A 14120-nucleotide genomic window follows, 5' to 3' on the forward strand; every position below is an offset into this window, starting at 1 on the left:
AAGGGCACTTCAGATGGGTATCTTTGATGCTGTCTTCCTCCAGAAGCCGCATCTCTTTTCCAAATGGTCCAACTCAGCAGTCGTAAACCCCGCGTCCACAATTGTCCATTCTTTATTTTCTTTCAGGGAGGGCACTCCGGCCGCCGTCGATGGCGACAGTTTGAGAGCGTTAGGGTCACCGGTCTGGAAGAAGGATGCAAAAGCGCCTGAAAGTGTTAGTCAGAGTAGCGTTCAATGAGAGCTTTCTCAAAACACCTACCAGCATAGCCTTGGTAACGGGCTGGATCCGTCTTCTGCACCGCGTTGACCTGGTTCCACTGCTTACTGTCAGCCGGTTGCCCTATCCATCATTCAAAATCCACCTACCCAAACGGTATCACTGGCGTGCTTGGATGGGTTGAGCGAATACTCGCCCAACCACCCACCCTTCGACGCCGAACCTGCGAACCAAAACGCAGGGCACGACAACACAGCGTCCCTGTAAACAAGACCCGCTCTCACATATGTGGTGTTATATGAGATGGTCTCCGTTATACCGGCTGGGGGGTAAAGCTTTTTCGCGGCCTCGATCTCGCAGTCACCAAATCCGGGAAGAAATCCTCTCAGCCACTTCTCAAACGACGCCTCACTCGAATTGAAAGAAGGCGACCCCGACCCCGCTTCGCTCTGCAGCCCGGGCGGGATGAAATTCTCGCCCTCATGCGTGTTGTGAAGCGCAAAGGCCAGGTCCATGTTCACGTTCCCCTTTTCGGTCGCCTCGCTCAACGGTTCCCGCAGAAACTCCCCGTCGATCACGGGCGACCACGTAAACGAAGACGTGTTGTACTGATGCGAAGTCGAAATAGCGAGGCTGGCATCCCGGATCGTTTGCACCTCGGCCTTTTTCAAGCATGCCAAGCTGTCCGCTCCAGCACAACCCGTCCGTCTCGCAAGCTCATCGTAGAGAGCCTGCGCTCCGGTGCTGTCGTAGCGGTACGTCTTCGGCCAGAACGGGCTGCTCGCCATCGCCTTGCGGAACAGCTTCTGCTTCCCTCCTCTTCCGAGTGCTTGGGCGAGCACGCTGCCCCCGCCGGCCGACTGGCCCCATATCGTGACGTCGTCCGGGTTTCCACCGAACTGCGCGATGTACTTTTGTGTCCATTTCAGCACGGCTTCCTGGTCGAGGACTTCGCGCAACGTTAGCATTTTCGCCATTTCATATTTCAATGAATCTACTTACGGCCCGGGTTGAGGTCGGACTTGGGATCAGCGGCGATTTCCTTGCCTGGGAGGAGGCCGAAAGCATTCGTGCGGTAGTTTGGATATATGAAAAGCATGTCTGAGGCATCGGAGACGTTGAGGATCGGATACGCGGACGGCGGGATCGAGAAATAAGCACTGCCTTGTACGAAACCTCCCCCGTAGAAAGTCACACTGTTTGCGTTGCTGGTCAGCTGGAAGACGACTCTTTTCGACGCCAGAGGCTACTTACACCACTGGTTTCAGGGGCTGCGATTTCGTCCACGGACGTGAATAGAGGCCAAGATACAGACAGTCTTCGGAGCCATTGACCTGCAAACCCAGGTTTCGTCAGCCTACACCATCCTCTGATGACTTTTGCTCGCATGGGAGCCAGAAACTCACTGTCCGCTGCGGGCACATGTCAAACGGCTGGCTCGAGTCATAGACCCCCTCGATACTCTGCGGCGGCTGCGGTCCACGGAACCGGTTCTCTCCCACGGGCGGCGAGGCGTAGGGAATCTTCTGCCAAAACGAAATGTTGTAAGTCTCGGAATACGCGCCTTGGAAGCTTCCGTAGTCCGTCTCGGCGAGGAGGTGCGTCTGCGTCTGGCGGGCTTGTGCTTGGGGGAGCGCAGCTACGGCGCCGGCGGCCGCGAGGGCGGTGAGCACCGCGGTGGTGAGTGTCGACGGCATCGCAGGGCAGGAGACACGCAGCTCTCAAGCTCTCGGGGAGTTCAGCACCGTGAGATCGGTCTCATGATGCCCAGATCCTAAGGGCTACAGGGCGGATATATACATGGCCAGCTTCGCAACGGCTTCGGCCCAAGACGAAGCGACGGAACCCGGGGGGGGAGGGGCGTGATCCCAAGGGCATGGGAAATTAAGCAAAACCTAACCTCGTCATCCGAATCCAGGCTTACCATCAGGAACCGGTGCCCCCCGTCCTTACACTCTGGTTTAGACTCCGTCTTGTGGGGTAAACAACACCAATGGTGGGGTTCCGGAGCTTGAACCCCAGAATCGTGAATAGTTTGCGGGGACCCCGGGAGGGGGGCTGGGCTCGGTGATTCTCCTCAATCATGTACCGAAGCTGGATGCTGCAATTTCTCCGCACCGGACGAGCTGTGTAGTTTGGTCACGCACCACACCATCACACACGAAAGAAAAAGAGATGGGATGTTCTTCACGGCTGAAGGGAACCACTGGTCTGCGAATTTGCTATGAAGCTACTTGCACGGCATCATCTGTGACGACGTTCGGATGCAACGGCAGCGGCGGCATGGGGAAAAACGTGTTTGTTGCTCTGTTTCGGCCCAACTCAACAAACCACCCCTGCCTTCGGACCAGGAGTGATGAGTCGCGCGGTTCTAGTTCAGCTTGATGATACCATCGAGTACCACCTCATATCAATAGATCACATGCGCCACGGGAAAGGGACCTGCATACGTCGATCGGATGAACGGACTGAGGCGCAATAGTACACTGGGGTATGTAATTCTGCTTCGGAATGATGGGGTAACAACCACACAGCAATGGTCCCCTGTGGATGGGAAGCTGGGATAGTACAGCCCGCTGGAAGGGCTCCATCAAACAAACTTTCGCCGCGACGACCAACGTTACTAGACTACATTTCAAACCCGGAAACCCTTCACAAACACCATTGGACAAAATATTGACAAGAGATCAGTGTTCGTGTTTCTGGTCTCAAAAGTAAGCAGCCGTGCCAAGCGCACGAATAGAGAGAAAATATTACGCCGCTCCTCGTTAGGAATGTCTCCATCACCACGGAGCCGGGTGCCAGTGAGGTTGCGGTGGCGGTGGCGGGGGATGCCGCATATGCGGAGGCAGAGGCGCGCCGACCGGCCAGACGGGCATTGGATGGGCGTGCGTTGCTCGTTCCATGGACGGAAGCGTCCTGCTCCCCAGATCCTCTTCTCTGCGCATGGCCGTCTCGCGGAGCATCAGGGCCGCCACCTCCGGGTGGCCGATCAAGAACTCGGACGTCTGCTGCGGTGCTCTCTGCCACAAAAGCGGCTGCAGAAAGCCGACTCTGGCAAATATCATCTTCAACAGACCGTCGGACTCGGGCACTCCGGAGTACAGTTTCGAGCACAACGCCAAAACGGCCGGCTGGGCCGCATCGGACCCGGCGGACTCGAGCATGTCGACGCAGTGACGCATGATTGCCGTTTTGAAGTCGTCCATCAGGAACTTGTTGGCGGTGATGTACACGTCCAGGCTGAGCTCGTACGTCAGGAGCCAGGTTCGCATATCTTCACCCCGTATACGATCGCCATCGATGAAGTCCTCGTTACCCGACGCGGGATTGTCATTCGAGGGCGTTGAACCAGGCGGTGTGAGAATCTGGGGCCGACTGCGACGCCGGCGGTGCGGAGGGATGAATGCTGGCCGCGTGAGAGGCACGGGAGGCCCTGGCATCATGTGCGGCATGGGTCCGCCGGGCATCGGCCTTGAGCGGCCGACGCCACAATTCCAGCATGGCGACGTGGACCCGGTCGTGGTGGTGGTGCAGCGCGGACATCTGCAATCTGGGCGGTGTGCGCCGGGTTGCTTGCGGTTCTGACGCTCCCATTGCCGCTCTCGCCGCCGTTGCCGCCGCTGCGCCCGTAGTCGACTTCTAGCGCTGGCATCGCTGGCCTCCGACGATGAAATTTCCGATTCCGATTCGCTTTGATATCCAGTTTCTTGTGCTTTGCCCCGGGCCGACTCCTCCTGGTCCAACGCCGATGCGGCGGGCCTGATGGGAATGAAGCTCTTCTGGTAAAGAAAGGCGACGAGAAAGTGGAATATGGCGGGGTCTTCTTCTGGAAAATCCATCGATTGTGCCTCAGCCTCTTTGAAATCGCCACAGAGCGCTTTGCGGAAGTATTCGGTCGTCACCAAGATGTCTCTGTGAACTTGGAAAATCTCTTGGTTTGGGACTCGGCCAACACGAAGCGGAATGATGGCCGAATTGTATCGGCCATCTGCGGATGTCAACCACAAGTCCTCGCGAGGGCTGGGTTCATCTTTTCGCTTCTTCTCCTCGAACGTGTCATCAAGTACAATCACACTCGGAGAGTCGGCTGTTGATGTCCTCAGGACATCGCCCAAAGTCCGCGCAACATCTCCTGTACTGCTGCTGCTGCTGCTGCTTCCTCCATTTAGACCGCGAGAGACGGCAGACATTGAGAAAAACGCGCTCGACACACTATTGGTCGGTTCCTTCGGTGTGGTGGTACCGGTCGGCGGTGGATATCGAGGATCGTTAGCAACCTTGGAAAGCTGACATGAATGGCCGGGACAGGACTGCAACAAACAGACCGGAGAGAGACGTTTCCAGCTGGATGAATGAGGTTCGAGGAGCGACGGGCTTCATATAGGCTCGGATTGCGCGCAAGACCACCAAGGTCAGGCAGCCACACCACTGGAGAGGTAAGAATTATGCACAAGTCGAACAAGACGTGGACGGATGAGGGTGGGTAGCTCGGTGGGCGGTGGCTGTCAGACCTTTGTTGGCCGCGCCCAGCAGCCTCGCGACCGCCAACTATGGCGAGGCGCATCTGGGTCACTAGGAGTCCGCCGGCCGAGTCCCGTTCGGGACATGGTCGATTTTTCTTTTTCCCGCTGCGTCTTCTGCTTCCCTGCTGTTCCTGCTGTGTAACTAGTGCATGAACGGTTCTATCGTCGCATGGAAGAGTCGAGTGCATGTCAGGTGTTACCTACAACTTGATGTCGGCTTGACACCATTCGCCAGTCTCCGTCAGTCGCAACCGAAGTTCTGCGTCTGTCTCTCCCCTCGGCCTTGGTGCTTGGCTAGCGACTTTTCTCGGGAATGCCACCCACCTCGGTCTGCGTTCCATCCCATGTCTTTCTTTCTTGTGCCTCTTGTCTGTCTACCTATAGCTTGGCCCTTGGCCCCGCGCAACTCCGGAACGGGACGCACGCAATCGCCGCACCGCACCGCAATGCACCACCATCCCGTATTTGTCCATGTGACGAGCCAATGTTGCTTTTTCACGTCTCGCGCCGTTGACACCCATCTTCTTCTTCGACGACCTGACGGCGGCTTTTGGGGCATGGGCTTTGTTTGTTCCCGGCCGCGGCTAGTCAGACCACTGAGAAGCTACCGAAAGTCCAGAGTGGCGGTGGGAGTGGAAGCGGAGCTCTATCACAGGCTGTCGGTCGCTTTAGACCGGTCTGCGAAGGACGTGGGCGGGGCTGCCGTCCGATGCAATGCAGGTTGGGCGTCTTTATCACCAATAATTGACGGGTGTGCGGCGGCATGCATACATACATACGCGTCTGCGTCTGCGGGAAGTGGTGGGAATGCGCCTATGAGCGATACCGCCAACTGCCCGGGTACGATGCATCCAGTAGGCATGCAAAGGTCATGCTGCAGCCCAGGGGCTGACCGCACCAACCCACTTCCTCCGGTCCCTCTGCCCGTTTGTTGGTTTGCATCATCCTTCTTCCTCATAAACCTCTTGTTGCATCTGCATTTCTGTTCAATCTTGTCAGTTGCGGTGTGCCAAATATCGTCACCGTCCTCACTTACGCCATAGTCGGTTGGCCGAGTTCGAAATGACCTGAGCCTTGGCCATGAGCTTCTCCTCATACTTGATATTCTCCTGCCCTTTGATTCGAAGCTTGCTCGGTTGCGCCTGTCTGATTGTGAGTAGTAATCCCTTGATCAGGTGGGGTACCTGCTTGCCTGCATGAGGATAGGTAACAGTTCTTTAGGATCTGCATTCGCAACAGCCGCGACGCTTCGAAAGCCGTTTTCCCAGAAAACTCTCCTGTTTCACAAAGTTAGACACATTCCCGACGTGACTTGAGGTCGCGCAACGTACGCGGTTCGGCTCTTTACGAAGGTAATCTGTGCTAAGGCCAACAAGTCCGACTTTGCGCCTGCTCTCAACCGATCCGAGAAATGGTCCAACGCAGCAGAAATGACGCTGCACCGTACGATTAGTGATCTGGCGTGTTGTGCAGACCAAAGGACGACTCACCCCCAGCCCATATGCTCACAAAATTTGATCATGCCAGCTGCGAAACCGTGGCAGGTCTGCGAAAGGTTTTGAACCGCGCCACGAGGCACATCGTACTTGCGCGCAACGGCGTGGACCGGCACTTCGTTGCACAAGTCTCGTAACTGAAAGGCCAAGTAGAACCGACGGTGTACACGGACGATTTCCTTTTCCTCGGGTGTCGTCTCCTTCAGTGTACTACCTTGTGCCCTGAAGACGGTTAGCGACATCGGAAGAAGGGTCGACACGACTTACAATCGGTTGATCACAGCACATTTAAGCCCGAGAAACCCGAGCACGCGGTGTCCGCTATCGTCGAGGTTCTCCATTTCGTTGCGGAATACTTGCCAATTGATGTTGGTGCCGAAATCGTGGACAGGGGTGAATGTGTAAAGAATATGCATCTCGCCGTCCATTACGAAGGCTTGGAGCGCCTTCTCCAACTCTTTGTGAATAAACACTCCATCATCGGGATCCAAGGCAGAGGCTACGATGGCGTGACCCAATTTCGTGGGTTGATAGTTGCCGAGTACGTCCGCCGTAATGAACCCCATTGATTGGAGATTCTTAAGACTCGTCTCAACACATTCTTGCAATGGCTCCGGTGGTCCAGCGTGTGCTAGCAGGGTCTTGCTCAGATAGTCATCCAGGGCATCTTTACTAGTTGCAAGCCGTACCGCGATGACCTCGAGTAATGCCCTGGGATACTTAGCTTCGTCGTAAAATTTTCGACGCAACCTTCTCACCTCTGTATGCGCTGCTTATCTGTTATCAAGCCGCTCGTGATTTGGGGCATGTCTGCATGCATCAGATCCACCACCTGCTCAAGATCGTCTTTTCGACAACATAAGTAGGTTTCTCCGACTTCGTCTTTGCCCTTGCGACCAGCGCGTCCGCGCATTTGCCGCAGCATAGACGGGCCGACGAAGTCTCGCCCCATGCGGGCATTATGAAGTATAACCCTTCGAGCAGGTCTAGCAAGTATTAGGTCACGAATCAGTCCATTTATTCGCGGAACCTACAAATTGATACCCGCAGCGAGGCTGCAGGTAGCTATGCATACTTTGATGACACCGGAATCATAGGCACTGGCAATGATCTCGCGCTCCTCTGTTGTGAGTCCAGCCTAGAAAGATCAGTAACCCGGCTCAAAAGCACGAGGCGGCACACCTACGTCTAATGAACGATCAGCCAATGGTTTGTATAGAAACCGCTCAGGAAGACTTACGATGGAAGGCAACTCCCGCAGGAACCGTCTCTTCGAGGACAGGGTCTATTCCGGTTCCGAGACTTCGCAACTCAGCTAGTAGATCGATTCTTTTGTCAACCAGGGCAGGGTCAAGTTCGTGTGAGGCGGGCATAACCCTAGCGATCCAGCGAGCATCTGATTCGCACCCAGGACGACTGCTCGCAAAGACCAGCACACCGTAGCCAGACCTGGCAGTCTCGCTGGCAAGGGAGACAACTGCATTCAGCACGGGATCTTTGAGTTCCTTGTGATCTGACGACTCGATGCGCCTTATGGCCCTGGTATTTTCAAGCTGCTGCGTCTTCAGCTCATTAGCCGTTTTGAGCAGCTCGCTCGTTGTGGCGGCAGGGTAGATGTTCCCTTCGTAGACGAGATGCTCTTCGATTGGCACCGGCCGATACCGTGTTTCGTAAGAGTGAGCTCCCAGCCAATTAGCCAAAAGGTTGATGTTCTATAAATAATAATCAGAGACGGTCTCTGACGAAGCTCGGGCTTTTAATCAATACTAACAGACATTGTAGCGCTCATGCCAATAATTTGGACTGGCTGGGGTAGACTGAGCAGCTTTGTCCCCATCAGTTCCATGAGGTATCCGCGGTGGTCATCATCGATTATGTGAAGCTCATCTAAGACAACGGCTTTCAAGTGCTTGATCGAACAATCGTCGATGGCAGTGTTTACGAGTGCATTCGCCTGGGTTGTCCGTATTCAGTTGACATCTAGTTCGGTGCAGCTGCGAATCACATACCTTTTCGATAGTACAGACACCGATATCAAAATCAGCCCATGTAGGCTTGATCTTGCTACCCCCGAAGAATCCAATGACCCTGATGGAATCTTCGTCAGCACGCCGCCTCCAGATCCGCTTTTCATCATCAATTTCGTCTACGGGCTTGGGCACCCCTTGAACGATGTTCCGAAGCCATCGTACTTTCTCTTGTACGAGAGCAACGTAAGGTAGCACCAGAAGCACCTTTGCATTTTTTTCTTCGAGAACCCTCTTCAGCATCAGCACTGTGACTAGGTTAGCAGGACGTCTCGGGAAGGGCATGATAGGAGGGTAAACTTGCCATCAGCGACCAGAGACTTTCCACCGCCGGTTGGGGCACTATAGACAAGATTTCTCTCCCCAGACAAAAGCCCCGGTCCGCGGAGGCAAGCCTTCTGCCATGGATACATTATCTTGATGCCAAGACCGTACAAATTCCGGATCAGTGGCCGAGGAAGACCATAGTACGGATGAGCGAGCGCAAGTAAAGGGTCCGAAGAAGAGGACGGGGTGGACTGTATGGCATTCCGTTGCGTGTATTCGGACGGCCCCTGGTGGGAGGTAAGCTCTAAAGAGGTGATCGGGCTCGGCGTCAATCTCGGCGGGCCTGGAGGCAGACTCGATGTCCGTTGCACACCCAAGGCGCGACTTGGAAGGGTAGTTGGCCGCGGCGCTGCGGGATGCGAAGCTTCAGAGCGAGCGCGCTTACTCCCAGCGATGGTTGTGGTGGTCGAATAGGCATGGCCTCGTTCCTGGGCGGCTTGCACCGAGGTTTTATGCCATGTGCCGTTATTGGAGGCCATGACGAAGCAAATATTTGATGGTGAAAAAAGAAGAATCCATGGATTAATGCAAATTCAAGCTTGACACAGCTTTGAGTCTAAACGCAGGCAGGTGTTTGGCTATTTGGGCAAGTTTTGATGGCCATCAATCGAGCTTCACCGATAGGCAGCAGGCGTCCCGTTCATGATGCAGATGGCACTTGTTGATAGAAAACGGGCAAGCGCGTTCTGCAGACGTGTGAAAGGCACAAGCAGGGATGACCCGCCTTGCAGGGGTATCGCGAAATCATGTGTCAAGAGCGGTATTACCTCATCTTGCTCATAATGAGGGGGGGAAGTTACGTACCGGTGCTATTGCTTGTCTGGCTCTTCGAGTCGAACATGGGGCCAGCAGTGGGCAGGCAGCCCAGTGGTCGCTGGACTCGGCCGGGTTGACCGGGCCTCGGTACGTACAGTCTTCACTGGCTGCCCGTCCTTCCCAGAGATCGGGGATCCACTCCACCGAGCCACAACTTCACACACGGCCTGGTGGGGTTCACGCGCGTGGCTTCTCATCCGTTGCTCCCGTGTGGCTGACTACTCTACTCGAACGGGCCAGACGTGGCACTGACAATTCTGTTGCAAGATGTTTTTGGGATCGGGGCCGATTGGGTTGGGGTCGGACTACTTTAGCCTGGCCCGGTGGACTAATGCCACACGCATACGTCGGATTTTGGGGCGGGAAGGGGGAAGGGGGAAGGGGGGAAAGGGATGGGTCCGCTCGGCTCTTGCTTGGGAGGGGTTGTCTGAGTTGTAGGAGATGGGAAAGAGGGACCGGTCGGAAATGGGAACGGAGAACGTCTTGTAGAACACCAGGCCCGGTCTCATGTCGAGAAGAGAACACAAGACATGGCCAAGACCAGACCAGAAGAGCCGGAAGAGCAGTAGCAAGATTGACGACAGGAACAGCCCGAGAAGAAGGGCAAGAAACAGCATCATGGCAGACTTGGGACAGGGGGTTGCCAGGGTCCTGTTCTTTGTGTATGCAGCGCCAAACCAGTGGTCAGCCCCAACCATCAGGAACCCGAACAGCACCGTACTTAATTAAGTACGCAGGTAACCAAGTCGCGGACGAAGGATGATCCAGGTAGGTCCAAGAGCCAGCGACAACCCTTCCCGGAGGTACGCTACGCACCGGCACGGTCGCCCCCAGGCCCAGCATTCCAGATGAGGTGCAAGACCCTGTCCCCGGACAGGGATCATCATCTGGCCCCATCCATTCGTTAACGCACAGCACCTCACCTCACTAGCCTGTCATGGCCTGCCACCAGCGACGATCATCGACCACCATCCATCTTTTCCTTCCTGCGTGATGGTGTTGATGAGATGGACGAATGAACATCGATGGTATCTTCCGGTTGCTGATTGATGGACGTCTGCCAGTTTGCCTTCTCAAGCTGGGCTTTGGGACCGGAATGTCAGCTTGACGGCGTTTGCTGCGCGGTAGTCGGCAGCGATTGAGGCGTGTTCCCCTCATCAAGTCCCGTTACGTCGCGATCGTCAGACGCCCATTGCCGATTCTTCGTCCCCTCGCCCAACGATGTCAAGTACCGTCAGAAGAAGAGGTTCTGTGTGCGATGATGGCGACGTATTGAACGGCTCCTGAATTGTATGGTCCTGACATGCATTTTGGTGACGTTGAAATTTTGCCCCGTTATTGAGTTCAGCCACGACGTTGTTGACGGCCCCATGCAGGCACGTCCGATGACTAGCCCGGGGGTGCCAAGGCAATTGGGACAGCTGTTCAAGGACTCCGCGATCCAAGTTTTGGACACTCGCACATTCTTAAAATACCGCTTTCGCTGTCTACCGCCTGGTGTTTTCCCGATGAAACGGGACGGGGTTCATTTGACAATGCATGATTTCGTGGCCGGTGGATGGAGGGCGATTGGAAATGGGCCTGCGCCGGGAATGCGCCTGTCGCTGGCTGGCGGTCGGCCCCTTGCACCATGCGGCATGAGGTGCCCTTTTTTTTTTCTTCGCTTGTGCCGGATCAACCGACAAATGCGGTCAACCTCATCTGTCTTTTTCTGACGTCCACCGTCTTCGCTGGAGCAAGCCTCAGGCGCCACGGGACTGCCTGCGTCGTAATATTTATTATTATTAATTTTTTTTTTTTTTTTTTTTTTTTTTTTTTTTTTTTTTTTTTTTTGCATGCACTTCATAGTCGCGATGTCGCATAGTTGAATTGCAGACTTGAGCCGCAGCCCTGTTTTCTTCTAACTTTTTTCCCGTTGTCCCTTCACCGCGAGACATTGGGAAATTGTGTGCGATGAGTGTTGGCTGGGCGCTAGGTCGGCCAGTGAGCGAGCGAGTGTGCTTATTGGTGACCCAGTCCGACTGCAGCTGAGCCAAAGATTGTGCGTTGTTCAGCAGGAGCCTCTCATCATCTTGAGTCGCCGTGAACTGACGGCTAGGCTACAATTGCCAATGATGGACGAATCGTTATCAGCACCCGTGTTTGAGAAAGGCGAATGGTAGAGCTGGGATGTCTTTGGTGGCTGTACAGCGACGGTCGCGCAGTCGACCATACAAATACAGAGTTGATGGCTGGATGAATGGTGCCTGCAGAGAGGCGCCGTCGTCGTCGTTGACAATTACAGGTTGCCCTTCACCTCATTAGTCGTGCTCACCAAGGCGTCGCCCCATTTATTTTGCGTCGTCGCCTCCGCCGCTTCTTTGACCATGGCAGCGCTGATGGGCGAGATTTACGAGGAGTGATGCCATCGCACGATCGTTCTCGCTCAATATCACCAAGCTCATTGGCCTGGATGTCGCCAAACCAGATGATGCTGCGGGCGAGGTCGTTCGTTCTGACAGTGTCGGTCGTCGCCAGGGTACGTCCAACTTGGGGTCGTGGCGCCTCAGTCATGGCAAGGAAGGACAGGGTAGCATGGGTGGGATACGTACCGGTTCGGTCGTCTGGCAGCGTCCCTTGCGGCTCCACCCCGACGTCGAGGCACGCAGTACCAAGTACTTCGGTCAGGTATCCCACACAAACCTCCATCGTGCTCACTCCCCAGTACCGGGATGTACTCGAGAAAATTGGTATGTGGTTTGAACTTTGAAACACACAGTAGTATTGTTTGCGCTGATGTGTCTTCAAACCGGACGGTCATCAGGAACGTCTAGAGAATATTGCATTCGCTTGGAAACAAATGCTGGACTAGCGGGGAGCGGGAGCGACAACGCCTCGATCTCGTCTGTACCTGACGAGGTACGAAGTACTATGGTACGCCGCACTGGACGGGATGGTGTGCGCCTTGCCTCGGAACAGCTGGACGGGCAACGGTCGGCATCTGACTGCTACCGCGAAGGACGTCCGCCGCTGCCCACCCTCAACGTCGACCGCGAGAGCCCAACTCTGCAATCCGTGAGAAAAATACGTCGTGTATGAGATCAGGTCAGTGTGCCTGGGACGGTTCCCGCCCAGTATGGTATGGAAAGTGCCGACCTGCTGGAGCTCAGGAGCGGCTCGCCTGATTGCACGGGCTGAGGCTGGATGTAGACAACAAAAGGGATCGGAAGCCCCCACAGCCTGATCTGACCTCTGGCACAATGGCCGCTCATCGGTTCTTTGTGCTGCCCCAGACTACCTTGCGCTTTTCTTGATGCCAGTGCCGCCGGAGAAATGAGGGCTACCAAGCGACATCGTTAATACCGACGGACGCGTGCCGCAAATTGCGGGTGCATTCCCAAAAGGCAAATCAGCCTAGCATGACTCTCTGCAGACAGAAGCTATTGATTTTCAAATACCAACCGATATGGTCTGCCAGGTGAAGAACCGTTGCGAGGACGGAAACTCCGCCAAGAGATGTTGTTCAAATTGAGAGGAGGGGAAGCCTGTGGACGGGGGCAAAACAGCCTGCAACAGAAGACCAGAGAGAGAAAAAAGCATCAAAAACCGATACCTGGGCGGGCTGTGGGAGGGAGTGGTCGCGCAGTGATATGCTCCGGAATTGGAGTTCCCCATGTCGTGCATATAAACGTTGCAGGGCTCACATACCACCAAATTTATTTGCAAGAAAGATGGTAAGGGAGAGCAGATCAGGCCAATGGTGCTCCTTATCCGAAGCCACGCTCATGGCTGAAGCATAGGTGAAAGAGAAGGTACCCAGATGAAGTGCTATCAAATAATTACCAGGCAAGGTAGGTACCGTGTCGGTCTGCATGGGGTGCACCCGCCCCGAGGCACCTCCCGTTACCCATTCCTCGCTTGTGTTAGACGGAGAAGATCGAGCGCGAGGCCGATTGAACGGTCAACGACCAGAGTGTATTGTTCAGAACAGCCGGCAGAATTATTTGACCGATCGATATGGATTGCATGACCAACTTGGGTCGACGCGCAGGAACGGCCCAAAGTTTGGCACTGGCGAGGCAGGAACTAAGCAAGCAACAGCAAACCAGCCAGACGGGGACAGACGCAAAGACGCAGCGACAGTCGTGGGTGGTGTTGTGTTAATATTTGGGTGGGCGGCCAAGAGCCACTGGACTAGCAGAAGGTGGGATGGAAATGGAACCGACACACATGGGTAATGACGGGGGTGTGGACAACATCTTGTGGACATATCCCTACTCCGTAGGGAGCACTTCGTTTCCACAGGGTTGGACAAGCCGGGGTGCGACGAACCAAGGAAGGGGATCGAAGGAAGAAGTGGGCGAGTCGCCGGACACAGCCAGCCAGCAGCAGCAGCACACATTACTATGTACATACTTGGGAGCGGCGACCGTCGGTCGACTCGAGTTGAATCAAACCACGGTTGGCCGATGGCCTCTGATGTTTCCGCATTTCAGCTTGGACACAGGACGAAAAGGTACATAGAAGCATGGATAGAGAAGTCTATGTAGCCCATGTCGACACTGAAAGTGAGGTCAGTAAGAGTCCAGATATGCTGCCAGGTAAATCTTGACCCGGCAAGGATGCATCTGAGGCACTGCGGAACACATTAGCGAGCCACGACGTGCGGGTGTGTGTGTGTGTGTGTGTGTGTGTGTGTGTGTACGTGTGCGGATATCGAGGAGGATCGAAG

The 14120-nt window shown here is 55.1% G+C and overlaps 3 protein-coding genes across 3 annotated transcripts; all 3 read right to left on the reverse strand.

The window, feature by feature from the left end:
• Positions 1 to 9: 9 nt before the first annotated feature.
• Positions 10 to 1914, reverse strand: LIP5-1 (Lipase 5; the record flags this gene model as incomplete). The annotated part of the gene is made up of 6 exons (XM_032032087.1): positions 10 to 206; positions 260 to 317; positions 367 to 1166; positions 1220 to 1413; positions 1472 to 1551; positions 1624 to 1914. The coding sequence occupies 6 exons, from the start codon at positions 1912 to 1914 to the stop codon at positions 10 to 12; spliced, it is 1620 nt and encodes a 539-aa protein (XP_031888246.1).
• Positions 1915 to 3000: 1086 nt separating this feature from the next.
• On the reverse strand, positions 3001 to 4410 carry CGGC5_v000757 (uncharacterized protein; the record flags this gene model as incomplete). Its single annotated transcript, XM_032032086.1, has 1 exon — positions 3001 to 4410. One exon carries the CDS (start codon positions 4408 to 4410, stop codon positions 3001 to 3003), a length of 1410 nt encoding a protein of 469 aa, XP_031888245.1.
• A 1274-nt stretch (positions 4411 to 5684) lies between these two features.
• POLQ (DNA polymerase theta) lies at positions 5685 to 8551 on the reverse strand (the record flags this gene model as incomplete). The annotated part of the gene is made up of 12 exons (XM_066150712.1): positions 5685 to 5725; positions 5780 to 5889; positions 5928 to 6020; positions 6075 to 6179; positions 6234 to 6461; positions 6507 to 6950; positions 6998 to 7225; positions 7274 to 7361; positions 7422 to 7427; positions 7480 to 7951; positions 8011 to 8193; positions 8249 to 8551. The coding sequence occupies 12 exons, from the start codon at positions 8549 to 8551 to the stop codon at positions 5685 to 5687; spliced, it is 2301 nt and encodes a 766-aa protein (XP_066009819.1).
• Positions 8552 to 14120: the final 5569 nt, after the last annotated feature.

This window comes from Colletotrichum fructicola (assembly GCF_000319635.2).
Source record: "Colletotrichum fructicola Nara gc5 chromosome Unknown KSG_Nara_v1_contig01, whole genome shotgun sequence".
In the NCBI taxonomy this organism is placed as follows: Eukaryota; Fungi; Ascomycota; class Sordariomycetes; order Glomerellales; family Glomerellaceae; genus Colletotrichum; species Colletotrichum fructicola.